We start from the raw sequence: 22590 nt of genomic DNA on the forward strand, positions 1-22590 counted from the left end.
GGCATGGTGGTGCGTACCTGTAGTCCCAACTACTAAGGAGGCTGAGGCAGGAGAATCACTTGAACCTGGGAGTGGAGGTTGCAGGGAGCAGAGACCATGCCATTGCACTCCAGCCTGGGGGCCAGAGCGAGACTCATTCTCAAAAACAAAACAAAACAAAACCAAAAAAAGTAAAAACAGGGAAGAAGATTAAGTGGCAAGTGAGGTAGGTGAAACCAATGTGGTATCCTATAACTCAAGTAAGTTGAGGAATGAGACCAGACCTTTGGATTTACATTGTGGAGGTCATCTGTGACTTTGACTAGAAGTTTTGTTAGAATGTTGCAGGGTGACGTCTTGTTTGTTGTATGAGTCAGAGTTCTCCAGAGACAGACCCAATAAGAGAGGGATGGATAGATGGATGGATGGATGGATGGATGGATGGATGGATGGATGGATGGTTGGTTGGGAAGGAAAGGGGAATTGGCTCGCGTGTAAATTGCATTATTCTTGAAAAGATGGCCGGGCGCGGTGGCTCAAGCCTGTAATCCCAGCACTTTGGGAGGCCGAGACGGGCGGATCACGAGGTCAGGAGATCGAGACCATCCTGGCTAATACAGTGAAACCCCGTCTCTACTAAAAAATACAAAAAAATAGCCGGGTGAGGTGGCGGGCGCCTGTAGTCCCAGCTATAGGGAGGCTGAGGCAGGAGAATGGCACAAACCCGGGAGACGGAGCTTGCAGTGAGCTGTGATCCGGCCACTGCACTCCAGCCTGGGCGAAAGCGCGAGACTCCCTCTCAAAAAAAAAAAAAAAAAAAAAAAAGAAAAGATGTTCCCTGAAACTGCAAGTTCTGACGTATTTGCACATTTTTCTGGAAACAATGCCTATATCTCTCGGAGATGTTAAAAGGGGGCAGGCTCAGTGGCTCACACCTGTAATTCCAGCACTTTAGGAGGCTGAGGCCGGAAGATCGCTTCACTTGAGTCCCAGCCTGGGCAACATGGCGAAACACCATCTCTACAAACAAAACAAAACAAAAATTAGCAGGCCGTGGTGGCGCACACCTGGAGTCCCATCTACCGGGGAGACTCAGGTGGGGAGAATAGCTTGAGCCTGGGTAGCAGAGGTTGCAGTGAGCCGAGATCGCACCATTGCACTCCAGGCAACAGAGTGAGACCCCGTCTAAAAAAAATTTTTTTTTTCAAAGGGGTTAGTGGCCCCAGAGAAAGGATCACTTCATTAATAACTAAGATGGTTAACCGGTCGTGGTGGCTCACGCCTGTAGTCCCAGCTACTCGTGAGACAGAGGAACGAGAATCGCTTGAACCCAGGAGGCAGAGGTTGCAGTGAGCTGAGATTACGCCACCGCACTCCAGCCTGGGCAACAGAGTGAGTCTCGGTTTCAACCAAAAAAAAAGAAAAGAAAAAAGGAAAAAAGAAAAATAAAAAAGAATTAAGATGAGCTCTCTTCGGTCAGATGGAATCAGGCGGCACTGGCTTCTTCGCTGGGCTCGCCTGCGGTTGTGCCCCGAGCCTACTTCCCGCTCAGTCCTCCGAGACGCGGCTTCCAGCAGGAGTCGCTGCTTCGCTGCTGCCCAGGTCTCGCGCCCCGCTCGACCCGCTCTCACCGCGCCGGCGCCGGCGCCGGCGGAAGGGGCGGGGCGCAGGTAGGGGTGGCCTGGAGGCCTGCAGTCCGCGCGGCCACGGGGAGGGACGAGAGGGCCTGACGTACAGGTGAGTGCGCCTCTGCTGGTGCGCCGCGCCGGGCCCCCTGCCCGCGCCCCCTGTCACTTCGCCCTGCCGCCCCGCCCACGCTCCAGCCGGGTCTCCCCATGAGTGTCCCTCGGGACGCCTCTGCCAGCCTCGGGACGCCCCGCGAGCCCAGGGCTGCGCAGGGGCTGCGGTAATTGAGCGCGGCGAGGACTTCCGTTTCTGCGTCCGATCGCTCCTGCTGGCTCCGAATGCAGATTGCGAACCCGGGAACGCAGTTGTCCATTTCCTTTGACCTTGGGGACCCAGGAAGGTGCACTGCCCGCAGGGGCGGGGAGGGAGCTAGAGGAACCCGACCCTGTATTAGCCTGCAGCCTCCGAGGTCCCCAAGTAAAGGGAAGGATCTTTAGCTGTATTAGACTTCAAAGCGTTTAGACCAGTTTCTCCATCTTACGGAGCGGTGAACGGGCTCAGGAATGTGGAGCGTTTCCTGGCGTCAAGCGGGTCAAAGTCAGCGCTGCTTTTCTTACAGACACTGCTTTTCTTCCAGTCTTCGGTTAGTTCAGATTGTATACCTCTCCTGAAGATATCACCCAGAACCTCCTATGAGCTTCTGCCGTGATCATTCTTCCACTCACCCTACGCCAAAGCCAAAGAGATCTTTTAAAATGAACTTCTATCAGGTCAATTCCCAGGGCCCATCATTGCGTGTTCTTTTCCTGATTCATTCGAATGCACCCGTTCTGATCAATTTTTATTCCACAGGGGGGTGTTGTTTTGTCGTTTTTTAAGACACTAGCTCTGTGGCCAAGCCTAGAATACAGTGCTGTGAACTCTGCTCATTGCAGCCTCCCCCTCCCAGGTTCAAGCGATTCTTCCGCCTCAGCCTCCCGAGTAGCTGTGACTACAGGTGTGCACCACCACGCCTGGCTAATTTTTGTGTTTTTAGTAGAGACGAGGTTTCACCATGTTGGCCCAGCTGGTCTCGAACTCCTGGCCTCAAGTGATCCGCCCGCCTCGGCCTCCCAAAGTGCTGGAATTACAGGCGTGAGCCACTGCGTCTGGCCTATTTTTATTTTAGATCTCACTGTGTTGCCCAGGCTGATCTCAAGCTCTTGGACGCAAGCGATGCTCCTGCCTTGGCCTCCCAAAGTGCTGGGATTATAGGCGTGAGCCACCTGCCTGACCTCATTTGCCCTCTCAATCCCCCTACCCTGCTCCACTTTCTTCCCCTAGAGCATTAACCACTAGCTATCATGTAATTTACACGGTGTTTTTTTTGTGTATGTGTACCTGTTTCCCCTACTAGAGTATAAACTCTACAAGAATAGGAATCTTCATCCATATGTTTTTCCTCTGCTGAATTTCTAGTGCCCAAATTAGTGCGTGGCACATGGTGAGTGCTTAATTAAGGGAAGGAGGCCAGTGTTGCTGAAGCTGAATTTGCAAGAGTCAGATTGCAGATGAGGTTGGAGAGGAAATGGGGGCTGAGGGAGCACCAGATCCTGTAGAGCCTTTAGACCATGGTAGAGACTTTGCTTTTCTCTGAGTGCTTTTGTAGGGATTTGAGGAAAGGAGTGACATCGTATGAATGACTTTATTATGTACCCACATGGAGGTGTCAAATAGGCAGTTAGATATTGTGTTGCAGGTCCCCAGGTTCATTGATTCACTAAGAGGACTCAAAAGACTCAGCACATAGTCATACTCACAGCTGTGATTTATTATAGCAAAAGGATACAAAGCAAAATAAGCAAAGGGAAAAGATGCATGGGACAAAGTCTGGAGGAAACCAGGTGCAGTCTTCTGAGTCCTCTCCTAGTGGAGTCACATGGGGTATGCTTAATTCTTGCAGCATCAAATTATGACAAGACGTGAGAGATCTCTATCAGGAAAGCTCATAGAGCTCATTTTTCCAATAAAAAGTCACATAGGCACTGTCTGCCTAAAGTGTGCCAAAATTTCAGCCACCCCAGAAAAACGCAGGTGTTCAGAATCACATCGTACAGTTTCAGCACAGTGAGCCGCTGTTATCCAGGTGGGAATTCTGGGAACTGTCATGAAGTTCAAGTTCCCAGACACTAGCCATGGGCCAGCTATGCAAGCAGGCATTCTAAGGATAGCAATCTCAGGCCTGTTATATTCTTTTCTGCACAGATGTACGAGTCTGGAATTTGGGAGAAAGTCCTGGAATGGGAATATAGATTAGGGTGTGGTTGGCATATAGGTGGTATTTAAAGCCATAGAAATGATTGGTGTCTTGATAATGCATTTGTAAGAATTAATTGGGTACATTTAAGAGGTGAGCCGGATAAAGTGAACGTATAAGAGAAGAGGACCAAAGATAGAGCCCTGGGCCCCTCCTACTTTAAGATATCAGGGAAGGCCAGGCACAGTGGCTCAGGCCTGTAATCCTAGCACTTTGGGAGGCTGAGGTGGGCGGGTCACTTGAGGTCAGGATTTCCAAACCAGCCTGGCCAACGTGGTGAAACCCTGTCTCTACTAAAAATATAAAAATTAGCCCGGTGTGGTGGTAGGTGCCCGTAATCCCAGCTACTTTGGAGGCTGAGGTGGGAGAATATGGCCTGAACCCAGGAGGCAGAGGTTGCAGTGAGCCAAGATCGCGCCACTGCACTCCAGCCTGGACAACAGAGGAAGACCCTGTCTCAAAAAGAAAAGAAAGATGTCAGGGAGAAGAGAAGGACGCAGCAAAGGAGTCTCCTTTTTTGGGGGGGGGGAGATAGAGTTTCGCACTTGTTGCCCAGTCTGGAGTGCAATGGCCTCGGCTCACTGCAGCCTCCGCCTCCCAGATTCAAATGATTCTCTTGCCTCAACCTCCTGAGTAGCTGGGATTACAGGTGCCCACCATCATGCCTGGCTAATTTTTTTTTTTTTTTAGACATTGTCTCTCTCTTGTTGCCCAGGCTGGAGTGCAGTGGCGCAATCTTGGCTCACTGCAACCTCCCCCTCCCGGGTTCAAGCGATTCTCGTGCCTCATCCTCCTTAGTAGCTGGCATTACAGGCATGTGCCACCACGCTCAGCTAATTTTTGTATTAGTCGTAGAGACAGGGTTTCTCCATGTTGGTCAGGCTGATCTCGAACTCCCAACCTAAGGTGATCCACTCGCCTTGGCCTCCCAAAGTGCTGGGATTACAGGCGTGAGCCACCATGCCCGGCCAGCAAAGGAGTCTTGAGAAGCAGAAGCCACAGGAGAGATAGGAAGGAAACCAGGAGTGAGGTGTCTTGGAGACCAAGTGAAGAAGAGAGGCGTAATCAGTTTTTTCAAGTGCTGCTGAGAAGTCAATTAAGATGAGGACTGACATGACCTTTTGGATTTAGAAAATGAAAGGAGTGGAGTTGAGGAGAGTTAGACAACCATTTTGAGGAGTTTTATGGTAAAGAGGGGCAAGAAAAGAGTTGGTAGCTGGGGAGTGTGGAGGCAAGAGGTTTGTGTAATTGATTGCTTTTGAATGAGAGAAAAGTAACAGCATCCTGTCCTTTACTATAGCCACCCCCACATTGACTCATTTTCTCACATATGCCAAGTGCCTGGCTAGGCCCTGGTATAAAACACGCAGTCCTTGTCGTCAGGGAACTGCCATTTAAGTGGAATGTGGGCAAGTAAACTGCCTGCCAGGGCACACATGTGAAAGTAGGTCCAGGGGAGGCTGAACCCTGCACCAGCTGGAGCTCAGAGCAAGAATGCCTGAGCTGGGTGTGGTGGATCATGCCTGTAATTCCAGCACTTTGGGAGACTGAGGCAGGCAGATCACAAGGTTAGGAGTTCAAGACCAGGCTGGCCAACATTGTGAAACCCATCTCTACTAAATATACAAAAATTAGCTGGGCATGGTGGCCCGTGCCTGTAGTCCCAGCTACTGGGAAGGCTGAGGCAGGAGAATCGCTTGAACACAGTAGGCAGAGGTTGCAGTGAGCTGAGATCACGCCACTGAACTCCAGCCCAGACGACAGTGCAAGACTCTATCTCAAAAAAAAAAAAAAAAAACCCTGAATATCCTTGAATGCTCATCCTCATTCATCCTTGAATGAGAGAAAAATAACAGCATGCCAATGGAATAGTCCATTATCAAGCAAAAAAATTACTGTTGTAACGTGATGTTTTCCCATGGCTCAGTTTCAGGCCCCCTTTGCCCTTTGCTCACAGAACTCTGTAGGCATCCTTGCTCTGCGCTCCAGCTGGTGCAGGATTCAGCCTCCCCTGGACCTGCTTTCACATGTGTGCCATGGCAGGCAGTTTACTTGCCCACATTCCACTTAAACAGCAGTTCCCTGATGACAAGGACTGTGTGTTTTATACCAAGGCCTACCCAGGCACTTGGCACATGTGAGCAAACAAGTGATTGTGGGGGTGGCTGTAGTAATGGGCAGGATGCTCATTTCATTTCTAGAAATTGAATCTGCCACCATTCACTGGGTTTGGTATGTCCTGAGCAGAGGAGTGAAGAACAGGGCACTGTGTAGGCCCTATCACTACCCTTAGAGTTTGGGAGATAATTTGTGACTTAATTTGAAAGTAACAAAAAGATGGATAGCATTGGTGCAACCAGAGTATGGAAAAGGGCATGTGGAGCATGGCTTGGTAGAGGAGGATGTGGCTTGTGTGGAGTGTGGAGGAAGAGAAGACCATGACAAAAGGACAGGAACTTTTCAGTAGTAGATATATTTTTTTTTCCAAATGAGCTGTAAGGAACCCGGTATTCTCCAGTGCTGCTTCGGTTGGAGAGGAGCTGGGTGCCTGTTTAGTTCTCTTCTCTGGTACCCCTACTTCCAACTCAGGGCTCCCTTGAACAGTTTCAAAGTCCTGAGGCAGGGCCGGGTGCGGTGGCTCATGCCTGTAATCCTAGCACTTTGAGCAACCAAGGTGGGTGGATCACGAGGTCAGGAGATCAAGACCATCTTGACTAACACGATGAAACCCCGTCTCTACTAAAGATACAAAAAATTAGCCCGGCGTGGTAGCGGGTGCCTGTAGTTCCAGCTACTTGGGTAGCTGAGGCAGGAGAATGGCATGAACCTGGGAGGTGGAGCTTGCAGTGAGCCGAGATTGCGCCACTGCACTCCAGCCTGGGCGACAGAATGAGACTCCGTCTCAAAAAAATAGTAACAAAGTTCTGAGGCAGAATCTGGGTCCTCCCTTGTGACCCTGAGTGCCCACTGCTGACAACTACAAATAGTCGTCATCTCCAGCAAGAATTAGGTTAATATGTTTCCTCAATTTTATGTTTTTAATGAATTTTATCTAAGCTTCCATCATCTGCCAATGTTTGCCTGCTAGAAAGTTAAGCTGATCACAGTGAGAGGTAGTGAGTAGCTAATAAACACAAGGGAATTCGTGGCTTGACATTTTGGTATGTTTGTTGAGTTTACAGGTGCATCTGATTCTAAATGGTTATTTTCTGCTAGGAAAGGTTTCCTAATGCAGGTAGTTGTAACTCTACTTGTGACGCCAGCAGAGAACCACATCATATCTAGGCATTCCTCAAAGTAAACAATGGTATGGTAAAAACTAGGACTTTTTTCAAAGGCAGGAAGAGTGTAAAAAAGATACTAAAAATAAATAAAAATAAAAATAGGACTTACAGATGGGGAATGTGGGCACCCAGGGTCTGACACAGAAACAGGACTTCTACCCCTAGCCATGGGTACTTCCCTCCCCTAGGTGTCTCCTCTTAGAATTTCTTCTAAGTTGGGGCAACAGTTCCTCCCACTCTTCTGTCCCTGAAAACTATCTGTTCTTTCAGGTATTGCACTAGTTGGTGAGTTTTTATTCCAGAAAAAAAAAAATAAGAAAATAGATGTCAGGGTGTGGAAGAAAGAGCACTTAACTTGGAGTTGGAAGACTGATGGACAGTTCAGCTTGGTAGTAATGAGTCTAGGCTTTGGAGCTTGGATGCCTAGATTTGAATAGTGTCTATGTGACCCTATAGCTGAGATGGGCTTGTTGCAAGGAATAAATGAGTTAATGTGTAGAGCAATGCCTGGCCCACAGTAAAAACAATGAGCCTTAAGAAGACTTGACCAGCCAGGCGTGGTGGCTCACGCCTGTAATCCTAGCACTTCGGGAGGCCGAGGCAGGTGATCACCTGAGGTCAGGAGTTCAAGACCACCCTGGGCCACATGGTGAAACCCTGTCACTACGAAAATACAAAAATGAGCCAGGCACAGCAGCACATACCTGTAATTGCAGCTACATGGGAGGCTGAGACACGAGAATCACTTCAACCCAGGAGGCGGAGGCTGCAGTGAGCCAAGATTGAACCTCTGCACTCCAGCCTGGGTAACAGAGTAAGACTCCATCTCATTTACTAGCTGTGCCACTTAGCTTATTCTTAAATTGCTTCAGCTTTTGTTTGTACTCATCTGCAAAATGAGGGAACAGCACAAAGTCATCCTTCAGAGGCTGCTTTTTTTTTTTTTTTTCTTGTTTTTGAGACGGAGTTTCACTCTTGTTGCCCAAGCTGGAGTGCAATGGCGCAGTCTCGGCTCACCACAACCTCCACCTTCCAGGTTCAAGCAGTTCTCCTGCCGCAGCCTCCCAAATTGCTGGGATTACAGGCATGTGCCACCATACCTGGCTAATCTTTTATTTTTGGTAGAGACCGGGTTTCTCCATATTAGCCAGGCTGGTCTCAAACTCCCAAACTCAGGTGATCCGCCCACCTCGGCCTCCCAGAGTGCTGGGATTACAGGCATGAGCCGCCAAAGTAAAACTTTTACTAATGACTCTAGGACTTAGGACCAACACAGACTTCCTGGGGATGATGTTAGAGAGCTCTGGCCACCTATGGCTAAACCTTCCTGTGTGTTTTGGGTGGTTGGGAGAGTGTGAGAGGCTGTGCTTATGAGTTAATTATTTTTCTTCAGATTTTCCATTTTGAAGGATCTATGCTAAAATCTTGTTAACAGTGGTTAACATGGATTGGACTAGGGCTGGTTTTAATTTCCTTTTTTTGAGATGGAGTTTCACTCTTGTCGCCTAGGCTGGAGTGCAATGGCACAGTCTTGGCTCACTGCACCCTCCACCTCCTGGGTTCAAGCGATTCTCCTGCCTCAGCCTGCCAAGTAGCTGAGATCACAGGCGCCCACCACCATGCCTGGCTAATTTTTGTATTCTTAGTAGAGACAGGGTTTCACCATGTTGGCCAGGCTGGTCTCAAACTCCTGACCTCAGGTGATCTGCCAGCCTTGGCCTCCCAAAGTGCTGGGATTACAGGTAGTGAACCACCACATCCGGCCAATTTTCCTCGTATTTTTTCAAATTTTCTACATGAAAATTTATTTTATATACATATAATCAGAAATTTTATGAAAAAAAATTATTGCATATAGGGGGTATACTCAGCCTTTTCTAGTTATGACTATTGGGGGGCATCTAATTTAAGTTAATGCCCCTGATATTCAAATATACTGCTGTTGCCGGGCGCGGTGGCTCAAGCCTGTAATCCCAGCACTTTGGGAGGCCGAGACGGGCGGATCACGAGGTCAGGAGATCAAGACCATCCTGGCTAACACGGTGAAACCCCGTCTCTACTAAAAAAAAAAAAGTACAAAAATCTAGCCGGGCGAGGTGGCGGGCGCCTGTAGTCCCAGCTACTGGGGAGGCTGAGGCAGGAGAATGGCGGGAACCCGGGAGGCGGAGCTTGCAGTGAGCTGAGATCCGGCCACTGCACTCCAGCCTGGGCGACAGAGCGAGACTCCGCCTCAAAAAAAAAAAAAAAAAACAAATATACTGCTGTTGCCAACACTGGGCCACTGGCCATACAAACCTGTGCCAAAGTTTTCCTAGACCCACAGTGAGAAAAATAAATGACAACAGTTGATTTCTTATAATGCTGAATGTATTCATCTTAAAGAAGTTTAATTCGGGCCGGGTGCTGTGGCTCACGTCTATAATCCCAGCACTTTGGGAGGCTGAGGTGGGCAGATCACCTGAGGTCAGGAGTTCGAGACCAGCCTGACCAACATGGAGAAACCCTGTCTGTAATAAAAATACAAAATTAGCTGGGCGTGGTAGCGCATGCCTGTAATTGCAGCTGCCCAGGAGGCTGAGGCAGGAGAAGTGCTTGAACCCAGGAGGCAGAGGTTGCCGTGAACTGAGATCGAGCCATTTAACTCCAACCTGGGCAACAAGAGCAAAACGCCATCTCAAAAAATGTATAATTCTGAGATGATGTCCTTCCTACTCTTCTGGCATGAAATCTTTCTTGGAGTCCACCATGAGGTATCTTTCTCAATTTTGTTTTTTTCTGTAGAGATGGAATCTCACTGTTGCCCAGGCTGGTCTCAAACTCCTGGGCTCAAGCAGTCCTCCTGCCTCAGCTTCCCAAAGTGCTGGGATACAGGTGTAAGCCACTGCTCCTAGCCTAGTTACCTTTAAAAAAATTTTTAATTGTACTAATCAATGAAATAAACAGTCTGGGAAATGCTGAAATCTGGTGTTTTCTTCCTTTATTTCTGATTATGTAAAATTTTATTTATTTTCTTTTTTTGAGATGGAGGCTCGCTCTCTTGCCCAGACTGGAGTACTGTGACACGATCTCGGCTCACTGCAACCTCTGCCTCCCAGGTTCAAGCACCCACCACCACACCCGGCTAATTTTTTTGTATTTTTAGTAGAGGTGGGGTTTCACCGTGTTGGCCAGGATGGTGTCAAGCTCCTGACCTCAAGTGATCTGCCCGCCTCAGCCTCCCAAAGTGTTGAGATTACCAGCCGGAGCCACCATGCCCGGCTCCAGCTAATTTTTGTACTAAAAGTAGAGATGGGGTTTCGCCATGTTGGCCAGGTTGGTCTTGAACTCCTCACCTCAAGTGATCCTCCCTCCTTAGACTCCAAAGTGGTTGGATTACAGACGTGAGCCACCGTACCCAGCCTGATTATGTAAAATTTAAAATTAGCGAGACCTCATCTCTACTAAATAAATTAAATCTAAAAAATTTAAAGACATTCCTATTAATGGGTATTATTCATTCTTTATTATATTAGAATATGTGTAAAAGTAATTATTGGCAACATTTCTTTTGAACGTATTTCAGGTAGTTTCTAGTCATTATTTTAGAGTACTCTGGATTATATAGCATTTTATTTATTTTATTTTATTTTTGAGACAGAGTCTCACTCTATTGCCCAGGCTGGAGTGCAGTGGTGCGATCTCAGCGCACTGCAACCTTTACCTCCCAGGGTCTAGCGATTCTCCTGCCTTAGCTTCCCAAGTAGCTGGGATTATAGGTGCACGCCACCACGCCCGGCTAATTTTTGTAATTTTATTAGAGATAGGGTTTCACCATGTTGGCCAGGCTGGTCTTGAACTCCTGACCTCAGGAGATCCACCCGCCTCAGCCTCCCAAAGTGCTGGGATTACAGGTGTGAACCACCATGCCCACCCTAGCATTTTAAAATTGTTCCAAATTATAGTTATGTTGAAATAGAGTCTTTACATTCAGTCTGCTTTATTTCTCTTTCAAGACTTAGATTGGAGTCCCAAGAGTGGTGGATTAATAGAGTTGAGATTTTGTTGTATGCTCATCCCTGCCAGGAAAATAAGGCCCAAAATGTTAAATACAATTTGGAAGTAGCTAGCTCCATGTTTTTGAGTGGGCCATAATCAGAGGTATCAATCTTAAGGTACAGTCAGGGCACAAAGGAAAGTCATTTGCAGACTCACAGTACAAGGATGTTGATCATATGGAAACGCTTCCCTCATTACCAAATCATGGTCTCTAAAACCTTCTTGATATACTTGCAGGGGAGGGGGTGGGTGTGACTCTGCCACCATCATAAGATGGTTTGTCCTTCATTTGAAGTAACTGTAGGAATTGATTGCCCTCTGACATGTCACAAGCACTTGTCACAATTCCCTAGTTTGTGGGTCTCTAGACCCCTTCCTTGTCTGCTAGCTAATGCCTCTGTTAAACATTGGGAAGGAGATGTAAAAGGAGTTCAAATGCAGGTCTGTCCAGTTTGCTCACCCTTACCTCTGATTTGCTAGGGCTGGAGGTTGAAATAAGGTTTAGAGATTCACTCTCGATTTCATGAAGTCATGATCTGGTGTCCTTCCTTGGCAAAGTCAGTGTTGTAAGGATGTAATGTGTGTCAGTCAGCAGTCTTTCTCTCCAAATTTTCCTTAAGAAAAAAAAAAAAAAAAACCGGCCAGGCACAGTGGCTCACGCCTATAATCCCAGCATTTTGGGAGGCCAAGTCAGGCAGATCACCTGAGGTCGGGAGTTTGAGACCACCTTGACCACCATGGAGAAACCCTGTTTCTACTAAAAATACAAAATTAGCCGGGCATGGTGATGCATGCCTGTAATTCCAGCTACTGGGGAGGCTGAGGCAGGAGAATAGCTTGAACCTGGGAAGCAGAGGTTGTGGTGAGCCGAGATGGTGCCATTGCACTCCAGCCTGGGCAACAAGAGCGAAAGTCCATCTCAAAAAAGAAAAAAAAAATTGAAAATTAAAAAAACCAAAAATCATTGAGAACTATTGTTAGTATTTTTTTAGAAGCAGTCAGTACCCAAAGCTAATTTGGGGGAGGGAGAAGAGTAGAACCAGTGCTTTCACACATACTAGTATCACATTGGACCTTTCTGACAATCCTATGAGCTAATCACATTAGTTGCAGCTAGAAGATTCACTATGCTGTGATATATGGCCCCTGGTACATGCAGATTGATACGACTTTTTTTTTTTTTTTTTTTAATTTTGAGATGTGGTTTCTTGTTGCCTGGGCTGGAGTGTAATGGCGTGATCTCGGCTCACTGCAACCTCTGCCTCCTAGGTTCAAGTGATTCTCCTGCCTCAGCCTCCTGAGTAGCTGGGATTACAGGTGCCTGCCACCATGCCTGGCTAATTTTTGTATTTTTAGTAGAGATGGGCTTTGGCCATGTTGGCCAGGCTGGTCTTGTACTCCTGACCTCAGGTGATCTGCCCACCTCAGCCTCCCAAAATGCTGAGATTACAGGCGTGAGCCACCGCGCCAGGCCCAATAGGACTTTTTAGGGGCGCATACGTATAGTACTAGACAAAGTGTTCATAGTGCATATGGTTTATGTTGTAAGAACGTCATGACACTGCACTTGTGAGATAAAACTGATTTATTATCTGTTTCAGATTATAAGCGCCATGGCTATGGCTAGTGTTAAATTGCTTGCTGGTGTTTTAAGAAAGCCAGATGCCTGGATTGGACTCTGGGGTGTTCTCCGAGGGACACCTGCGTCATACAAACTCTGTACTTCCTGGAATCGATACTTGTATTTTTCTAGTACCAAGTTACGTGCACCAAATTATAAAACACTTTTTTATAATATTTTCTCACTGAGACTCCCAGGACTTTTACTATCTCCAGAATATATTTTTCCTTTTTCCATAAGACTCAAAAGTAATATAAGCTCTACAAAATCTACTAAAAAGTCTCTGCATAAAGTAGATGAAGAGGATTCTGATGAAGAAAGTGATCATGACGAGATGAGTGAGCAGGAAGAGGAGCTTGAGGATGACCCTACTGTAGTCAAAGACTATAAAGACCTGGAAAAAGCAGTGCAGTCTTTTCGGTATGATGTTGTCTTGAAGACGGGGCTAGATATTGGGAGAAAGTGAGTATGATACACGTTTCATTATAAACTCACTCGTAGTCATGTTATTTTAATGTAGCATTCCAAATCACTTGGCCCATATTATGGTGACGAATAACCACAATAAAAGGACCTTTATAGGTAACCTGTTTCAATTATTTCATTTTATAGATGAGCAAACTGATTTCCAAAGAAGACAAGTGACTGCCTGCAAATCCCATGTGCCATATTAGAAAATTTGAATCTAAGACACAGTTGACTGTAAGATGAACCATTGATTTAATAACAGCTTCTTGAGGAGAAAATGAATCAATCACCATATTAGATGTATGTAGCAAGCATAAAATGCACCGGGATATTTCACAAATGCTATAATGTGAAACGGTACCTCGGCTGGGCACGGTGGCTCATGCCTGTAATCCCAGCACTTTGGGAGGCCGAGCTGCGTGGATCACAAGGTCAAGAGTTCAAGACAGCCTGGCCAATACGGTGAAACTCTGTCTCTACTGAAAATACAAAAATTAGCCAGGCGAGGTGGCAGGCGCCTGTAGTCCCAGCTACTTGGGAGGCTGAGGCAGGAGAATTGCTTGAACCTGGGAGGCAGAGGTTGCAGTGAGCCGAGGTTGCGCCACTGCACTCCAGCCTGGGCAACAGAGCAAGACTCCATCTGGAAAAAAAAAAAAGGTATCTCTTAGAATTAACAGCATGATGTATAATAAGATGATGGTTAAGAATGCAGGCTTTGGCCAGGCGTGGTGGTTCATGCCTGTAATCCCAGCACTTTGGGAGGCTGAGGCAGGCAGATCACAAGGTCAGGAGATCAAGACCATTCTGGCTAGTATGGTGAAACCCAGTCTCTACTAAAAATACAAAAAATTAGCTAGGCGTGGTGACAGGCACCTGTACTCCCAGCTGCTCAGGAGGCTGAGACAGGAGAATGGCATGAACCTGGAGGTAGAGCTTGCAGTGAGCTGAGATGGCGCCACTACACTCCAGCCTGGGCGACAGAGCGAGACTCCATCTCAAAAAAAAAAAAAAAAAACAACCAGAATGTGGGCTTTGGAGCCAGATTACTGCGGTTTCAGTCCTGGTTCTGTGTGACCTTGGGTTAGTTACTTAAACTTTCTGAGCCTCAGTTTTCTCATCTGTAAAATGAAGATGATAGAACCTAGTTTAGAGAGTGGTTGCTAGGATTGAGTGCATATATATCTATCTCAAGCACTTATAACAGTGTCTGGCACATAGTAGGTACTCAATATATGCAGGCTGTTTTGAAGAAAATACTACGTATGTTCATGTATAATAGAGGTATTGAGTCTAACTTTTCAGATTTCTTTTTTTTTTTTTTTTTTTTGAGACGGAGTCTCGCTCTCTGGCCCCAGGCTGGAGTGCAGTGGCGCGATCTCGGCTCACTGCAAGCTCCACCTCCTGGGTTCACGCCATTCTTCTGCCTCAGCCTCCCAAGTAGTTGGGACTACAGGTGCCTGCCACCACGCCCAGCTAATTTTTTTGTATTTTTTTTCGTAGAGACAGGGTTTCACTGTGCCAGCCAGGATCGTCTCAATTTTGTGACCTCATGATCCGCCCATCTCGACCTCCCAAAGTGCTGGGATTACAGGCGTGAGCCACTACGCCCAGCAAAGATTTCTTTAGTATTCTGATTCCCTCTCTGCTAGATTAATTATGTAAGAATAGTGGACTTTAGGCCGGGCGTGGTGGCTCAAGCCTGTAATCCCAGCACTTTGGGAGGCCGAGACGGGTGGATCACGAGGTCAGGAGATCGAGACCATCCTGGCTAACACGGTGAAACCCCGTCTCTACTAAAAAATACAAAAAACTAGCCGGGCGAGGTGGCGGGTGCCTGTAGTCCCAGCTACTCGGGAGGCTGAGGCAGGAGAATGGCGTGAACCCGGGAGGCGGAGCTTGCAGTGAGCCGAGATCTGGCCATTGCGCTCCAGCCTGGGTGACAGAGCAAGACTCTGTCTCAAAAAAAAAAAAAAAAAAAAAAAAAAAAGGTGGCCTTCATTGTTCATTTATTCCCTTAGGAATGATTGCATGCATATTGTATACAATGTAAGAATTGTGATATGAATAAATGCAGAAAAATGTCTTGTGTAGGTAGTTCCTTTATGACCTAATGTAATGTCATAGTTTAATTTTTTAATCCTTGAAGCTTAAGAGATTCATAAAAAGGGCTGGGCATGGTGGCTGACGCCTGTAATCCCAGCATTTTGAGAGGCCGAGACAGGTGGATCACGAGGTCAGGTGATCCATACCATCCTGGCTAACACAGTGAAACCCCGTCTCTACTAAAAATAGAAAAAATTGGCTGGGCGTGGTGGCGGCGCCTGTAGTTCCAGCTAATCAGGAGGCTGAGGCAGGAGAATGACGTGAATCTGGGAGGCGGAGCTTGCAGGGAGCCAAGATCGCGCCACTGCACTCCAGCCTGGGTGACAGAGCGAGACTTCGTCTCAGAAAAAAAAAAAAAAGAGATTAATAAAAATGAGCCAGCCCACAGGCCCTGCCCTTGGCATTCTGATTAGGGTGCCATTAGAGAATGTTCTCTAAACTCTGTAAACTCTGGCAAACTAATAAGGAGGCCTCTCCTCTCCCAGAGTAGAAACTGCTGCTGTTATTATTAAGCCGAGCTCCACATGTCAGTCACCTGGAATCAGATCATCAAAAAGAAAGGGTGTACTGATTTTTGGCTGCTTCCTCCCCTAGTCTTGTTGCCCCAGTGACTTAAGTTCAGAGAGAACAGCAGCTGTCAGATTGGAATAACTGGCAGAGGGTTTCTTAATAGCCTTGCCATACACGTGGTGCCTGGTTTTTCTCTCAGTGTACAGAGCAGGTATCTGAGGGAAAGGCAGTGCCCACTCACTTTGGCTGTCGTGAATCACCAGAGCTGCAGCCTGGCCGTGTAATCTCTGCACTGGGAGTCAGGTGGAGTACCTCAGGCCCCTGTCCAGAATGGAGCTTGACATGTATGCTAAAACCTCTCTTAAGGCTCCATCCAATTAACTGCCCAAATCTTTGCAGCAGTTCGACATCTATTTAGAAATGCCCTTTGGTCTCCCTGTTTTAGATACACACCAGAGCAGGTGACTTTCAGTTTCCCAGGACTCAAAATGGAGACTGTGGAGAATCACTGTCAGAGTAAACATTAATGGAGGGCTGGGCGTGGTGGCTCACACCTGTAATCCTAGCACTTTGGGAGGCCGAGGCGGGCGGATCACGAGGTCAGGAGATCGAGACCATCCTGACTAACACGGTGAAACCCCGTCTCTACTAAAAATACAAAAAAAAAAAAAATTAGCCTGTCGTGGTGGCAGGCGCCTATATTCCCAGCTACTTGGGAGGCTGAGGCAGGAGAATGGCGTGAACTTGTTAGGCAGAGCTTGCAGTGAGCCAAGACCGCACCACTGCACTCCAGCCTAGGCAATGGAGTGAGAATCTGTCTCAAAAAATAATACTAATAATAAAAATGGCAAGTGTTTCTCTCAAACTTGTATATAGTTGATGCTTGAACAGTGTGGGGGTTAGGGGTGCCAACCCCCATGCGGTTGAAATGCCACATACAACTTTTGACACTTAACTCGTAATATTTTGACACTCCGAAAACTTAACTACTGATATAGCCTACTGTTGACCAAAGGCCTTACTGATACACAGTTACAATAAAGTAAGCTCGAGAAAAGAAAATGTTACTAAGAAAAGCATAAGAAAGTGAAAATATATATACTATTTATTAAGTGGAAGTGGATCATCATGAAGGTCTTCATCCTGGCTGAGGAGGAGGAGGAAGAGGAGGTGTGGACTTGCCCTCAGGGGTGGCAGAGGCTAAAGGAAATCCACATATAAGTGGATCTGCACAGTTTGGGCCCGTGCTGGCCAAGGGTCAACTGCGATTGTTTTGAGTATATTTCTATATTTTAAAGCACTTTACCTTAAAAAAAAAAAAAAAAAAAAAGATACAAGGCAGGGCGCAGTGTTTCATGCCTATAATCATAGCACTTTGGGAGGCCAAGGTGGGTGGATCACAAGGTCAGGAGTTCAAGACCAGCCTGGCCAACAGTGAAACCCCGTCTCTCCTAAAAATACAAAAGTTAGTCAGGCATGTTGGCGTGTGCCTGTAGTCCCAGCTACTGGGAGGCTGAGGCAGGAGAATCACTTGAAACGGGGAGGTGGAGGTTGCAGTGAGCCAACATCACACCACCGCATTCCAGCTTGGGCAACAAAGTGAGACTTTGTCTCAAAAAACAACAAAAAATTAGATTTGAGAGTACAAGTGCCATTTTGTTACATGGATATATTGCATGGTGATGAAGTCTGGGCTTTACCCATCACCCAAATTGTGTTCATTGTTGCTTTTTTTTTTTCTTTTGTAGCAAAGTGGAAGATGCATTCTACAAAGGTCAACTCAGACTGAATGAGGAAAAATTATGGAAGAAAAGCAGAACGGTGAGATACTAACCTAAAATGACAGCCAGATGTTTTCATCACTTACTCTGCTAGTAACTCAATTAATGCTGCCCCAAATTTTCCCTCTGGCTCCTCTTCCTTCTCTGAGGTCCTCTGTGGTCCTCCAGCTCAAGCTGGTGGGAATCAGCTACAGGCTTCAGACACAGGCACTTTCACTTTTGCAGCCTTAATGACTTTCTGATGAAGCTTCTCCCTTTTAAAATTTTAGAATACGCCACTGTTCGAAATGGCAGAAATCCATTAATTAAACTTCCAGGTCATTAATGTTAGCCCTCATGGAATCCACATAATCAGATTTCAAAGAAACATTTGATCCATGTAGAGTTGTTCTTTGGCCAGTGGTATCTGAGCAGATGTGTGGTTCTGTACAGCTCAGCAGTACCCAGTGAGTGCTTGCTGGATGCACAGCTTTGTGTGCAGAGCAGCTATAAAAAATGATGTGTTCTGTATTTTCTGACAAGTCCATATCAATACTGTTGTTAAGTGAAAGTCAGTTACAAGAAAATGTGTTTCCAGTCTCCACTTTTCTAACAATAAATCATATATAAAAATTCACAGTGGCTCATGCTTATAATCCCAGCACTTTGGGAGCTGAGGCCTGCGGATTACTTGATCCCAGGAGTTCAAGACAAGCCTGGGCAGCATGGCAAAGCTCTGTTTCTACAAAAAATACAAAAACTTAGCCAAGCGTGGTGGCGGGCGCTTGACCCAGCTACTTGGGAGGCTGAGATGGGAGGATTACCTAAGCCTGGGAGGTCAAGGCTGCAGTGAGCCATAATCATGCCAGTGCACTCCAGTTTGGGTGACAGAGTGAGACCCTGTCTCAAAAAAAAAAAATTCTGTCCAGACACAGTGGCTAACGCCTGTAATCCCAGCACTTTGGGAGGCCGAGGCAGGCGGATCACAAGGTCAGGAGATCGAGACCATCCTGGCTAGCATGGTGAAACCCATCTCTACTAAAAATACAAAAAAAAAATTAGCTGGGCGTGGTGGCGGGCACCTATAGTGCCGGCTACTCTGGAGGCTGAGGCAGGAGAATGGCATGAACCCAGGATACAGAGCTTGCAGTGAGCTGAGATGGCGCCACTGCACTCCAGGCTGGGCAACAGAGTGAGACTCCCATCTCAAAAAAAAATTCTGTTAGAAAATATGTTTTTGTAAAAGTAAATTACATATATATACACATCTGGAATTACAATGCTGCTATTACTAGTATTTATCTTTAAGTGAAACATTATGGATTATGTTAATTTTCTTCATGCTTTTTATTTTCTGAATTTTTTTACCATGCGTATGTATCACTTTCATAATTGGAAAAAACAATACTGGTAATAAAAGTTAACAAAACACAATAAAAAGGTATGACAGAGACCCTTAAAAAGTGTGGAAGACACAAGACATGTGAGGTGTTGGAAGACATAGTAACTCCGTGTTCAGGGAACAAAGGTTCCAGAGAAGTTAGATGTACTTTGGAGATTGTTTTGATTTAATCTTTCATATTTCAAAATATCCCTGGGGTTGGAGGATCCAAGCTACATCCGGTTGCCCTAGGACACGGGACATTGAGGCTGTCAGCTGTGCATTTGGGTGAGCACTGAGGCTTCCTGCAGTCCTTGCTAACTGGGATCATGCAGGTTCTTGCAGCTCTGTGGGCAGAAGGAGGGAAAAGTCCCCCATGCTGTCTCAGCCCCCAAGTCCCAAGGCACTGGTGATGCCCCTGACTTGAACTGACAGGCTGGGACTGTGGCTGTTAGCTGTTGCTCAGTGAGCTGCATGCAGTCATAAACCCTTCTCATCTCTGAATTGCTTTTTCCTCCTTTAGCCTGCCCTCCTTCTAAGCTGTAGTATTCCAAAAACAAGATGTGTTCTTGGAGTAAAGAATGATTACTCCCTGAAAACCCTGTCTCTGTGCTGGGGTCTCATTTACAAACCCCACTAGACTATTTTTCTCCCCCCACCGTTTTGTGATGTTGTTAACTACAGCCTAATTGCTGCTGCTTCATTCTGCCTTGGGTGTTCTGTTGTCTCAGCTGCCTTCCAGGTTTCTTGTGAGGGTCAGCAAAGGAAGGGGGCATTATTAACACTCAGCTGTCTTGTTACTAGGAGGCCTGGTAGCCATGGAAACTGCAGCTAACTGGAGATCTGAAATGTAGATATTTGGAACAGCCCCTAATCCCAGCCAGTTTTGCTTTGTGTCTGCTGAGGGACAGGGCCATGCAGGGGAATAAAGAATGCCTCGCCTTCCCTGGTCGGCTCTGTGGAGCCTGTGCCTGGCTGCTGACCCCAAAGGGTCAGGTGCTTGTCTGATGCTGCAGCTCTAACCCTCGCTGCCTGCAATTCAGCAAAGCTTTTCTTTGAGCTGAAAACCAGGTGAAACCCAGGGTGTGGTAGGTGTTGGGTAATTGTTGATTAAACAGTGGCTGTGTGGTGCCCAAGTATGGGGAGTGAATCCTTCCTAAACTCATCTCTTCCTGGGATCAGTCGGGTAAAGGAGGAACACCCCTTCTCTACGCTACAAGGAAGCCCCAAAGGGATTCATTCCTTAGCCACACACTAGCCTGCTCTTTAGAGAAGCAGACATCATGCACAATATCTCTATGAAAGGATATACATAGAGTATCCTTTTCTTTGTATCTCTTCTTTTCTTTTCTTTTTCCTTTTCCTTTTTATTTTTATTTTATTTTGGAGACAGGGTCTTGCTCGGTTTCCCAGGCTGGAGTGCAGTGGTGCAGCCATAGCTCGTTGCAGTCTTGACTTCTGGGCTCAAGTGATCTTCCCACCTCAGCCTCCCGAGTAGCTGCTATGACAGACACACCACCATGTCTGGCTATTTTTTTATTTTTTATAGAGACAGGGTCTCACTGTGTGGTCCAGGCTGGTCTTGAACTCCTGACCTCAAGTGATCCGCCCACCTTGGCCTCCCAAAGTGCTGAGATTACAGACATGAGACACCACACCTGGCCTATATACCTTTTCTTCGTATACCCTTTTGTATCTTCTAAATTTTGTATCACATGCATATATTACTTATTGAAAATGAATTGTAGGCCAGGTGCAGTGACTCACACCTGTAATCCCAGCACTTTGGGAGGCCAAGGCAGGCGGAACACTTGAGACCAGGGGTTCGAGACCAGTCTGGCCAACATGGTGAAACCCCGTCTCTACTAAAAAAACAGAAAGTTGGCCGGGCGCGGTGGCTCAAGCCTGTAATCCCAGCACTTTGGGAGGCCGAGACGGGCGGATCACGAGGTCAGGAGATCGAGACCATCCTGGCTAACATGGTGAAACCCCATCTCTACTAAAAAATACAAAAAACTAGCCGGGCGAGGTGGTGGGCGCCTGTAGTCCCAGCTACACGGGAGGCTGAGGCAGGAGAATGGCGTGGACCCAGGAGGCGGAGCTTGCAGTGAGCTGAGATCCGGCCACTGCACTCCAGCCTGGGTGACAGAGCGAGACTCTGTCTGAAAAAAAAAAATAATATAATAATAATTTGAATGAAATAAGGCACCCTCCCTTTCTTTCTTTCTTTTTTTTTTTTTTTTTTTTTTTGAGATGGAGTCCCCTGCTGTCGCCCAGGCTGGCATGCAGTGACACAATCTCAGCTCACTGTAACCTCCACTTCCCAGGTTCAAGTGATTCTTCTGCCACAGCCTCCCGAGTATCTGGGGTCACAGGCACCCACCACCACACCCAGCTAATTTTTGTATTTTTAGTAGAGATGAGGTTTCACCATGTTGGCCAGGCTGGTCTCGAACTCCTGACCTCAGGTGATCCACCCAGCTTGGCCTCCCAAAGTGCTGGCATTACAGGCCTGAGGCACCGCACCTGGCCGAGGCACCCTCCCTTTCATGCTGAGGCACTGGGGATAGGTGACAGTGACCGAGGTCAGGGCCTTTTCTCACTTGCCCCTCCTCTGGATCGTGATCATGTGGTGAAAACTCAAAGCAGTAGTGTTTGCATTGGCCTGGATTTCCTGAAGTGTAACCAAGCCTCCGTTTTCTTTTAATTTCCAGGTGAAAGTGGGAGATACATTGGATCTTCTCATTGGAGAGGATAAAGAAGCAGGAACAGAGACAGTTATGCGGATTCTCTTGAAAAAAGTGTTTGAAGAAAAGACTGAAAGTGAAAAATACAGAGTGGTGTTACGGCGGTGGAAAAGTTTAAAGTTGCCTAAGAAGAGAACATCTAAATAAATGGATTGCTTTTTACCAGTAAAGCTGCTTTCTAGTGGTAGAGGAAGGGGTCACCTGAAAAAGAGGACATTTTTATTAAAATAAAGTTCTCTTAGCATGTGTGGAATCTGCTGAGCCATTTTGTAGAAACTAGGATCCGTATCTGGAGACACTTCCCAAGGCCTGCCTTACCCCCACCCCCTGCCCACCTTGATCCATGCCCCTTTGACCTCCTCGTGTGAGAACCCCTTTGCCAGAGTGAGACGTGTGCAGAATGAACTAAGCCCCAGAGGGTTTTAATGGCTTGCCTGCTGTTTCCCACATAAACTACCTCAGGAGTCATTGTAAAATAAACTGGCCTTGTTGTGTCTTAGTGTTTTTATTTAAAATGTTCCCTGTCCAGCGGGGCCAGCTTCCCAGGTTCAGGTTTCTTTAGACAAAACCAAGCAAAGTCAAGGGTACTTTCAGATGTTAGGGGATAACCTCTGGGAGAGCCCTTTCTCCCCTGCCCTTCCGAATTACCAGTGGCGGGGGGCCTTAGTTCCCTTCAATTTGTCTTCACAAGTCTGGATGAATAGAGTTTTTCTAGCTAATTTCAAACCAGCTAGTTAGAGCCCATTTGAAATTATTAGTTTAGGGCAGGGGTCCATAAAC

General features: G+C 46.8%; 1 protein-coding gene across 2 annotated transcripts; it reads left to right on the plus strand.

Moving 5' to 3' along the window:
• Positions 1 to 1643: 1643 nt before the first annotated feature.
• MTRES1 (mitochondrial transcription rescue factor 1) lies at positions 1644 to 22063 on the plus strand. Of its 2 annotated transcripts, none has more exons than XM_008007445.3 (4): positions 1644 to 1716; positions 12822 to 13303; positions 17671 to 17743; positions 21778 to 22063. In XM_008007445.3, the coding sequence occupies exons 2-4, from the start codon at positions 12834 to 12836 to the stop codon at positions 21955 to 21957; spliced, it is 723 nt and encodes a 240-aa protein (XP_008005636.1). In that variant the 5' UTR covers positions 1644 to 1716; positions 12822 to 12833; the 3' UTR covers positions 21958 to 22063. The 2 variants fall into 2 exon arrangements, with proteins under 2 accessions (XP_008005636.1, XP_008005637.1); XM_008007446.3 differs by lacking the exon at positions 1644 to 1716 and adding an exon at positions 1909 to 2248.
• The last annotated feature ends 527 nt before the right edge of the window (positions 22064 to 22590 follow it).

Source organism: Chlorocebus sabaeus, chromosome 13 (genome assembly GCF_047675955.1).
Source record: "Chlorocebus sabaeus isolate Y175 chromosome 13, mChlSab1.0.hap1, whole genome shotgun sequence".
Lineage (NCBI taxonomy): Eukaryota > Metazoa > Chordata > Mammalia > Primates > Cercopithecidae > Chlorocebus > Chlorocebus sabaeus.

Bases quoted from the DNA above. Each gene is read 5' to 3' on its own strand.
- MTRES1 (XM_008007445.3), top strand. From the start codon at position 12,834: ATGGCTATGGCTAGTGTTAAATTGCTTGCTGGTGTTTTAAGAAAGCCA. The intron at 13,304-17,670 runs GTGAGTATGATA...TTTCTTTTGTAG, and splicing joins GGGCTAGATATTGGGAGAAA to CAAAGTGGAAGATGCATTCT. The intron at 17,744-21,777 runs GTGAGATACTAA...TTTAATTTCCAG, and splicing joins TATGGAAGAAAAGCAGAACG to GTGAAAGTGGGAGATACATT.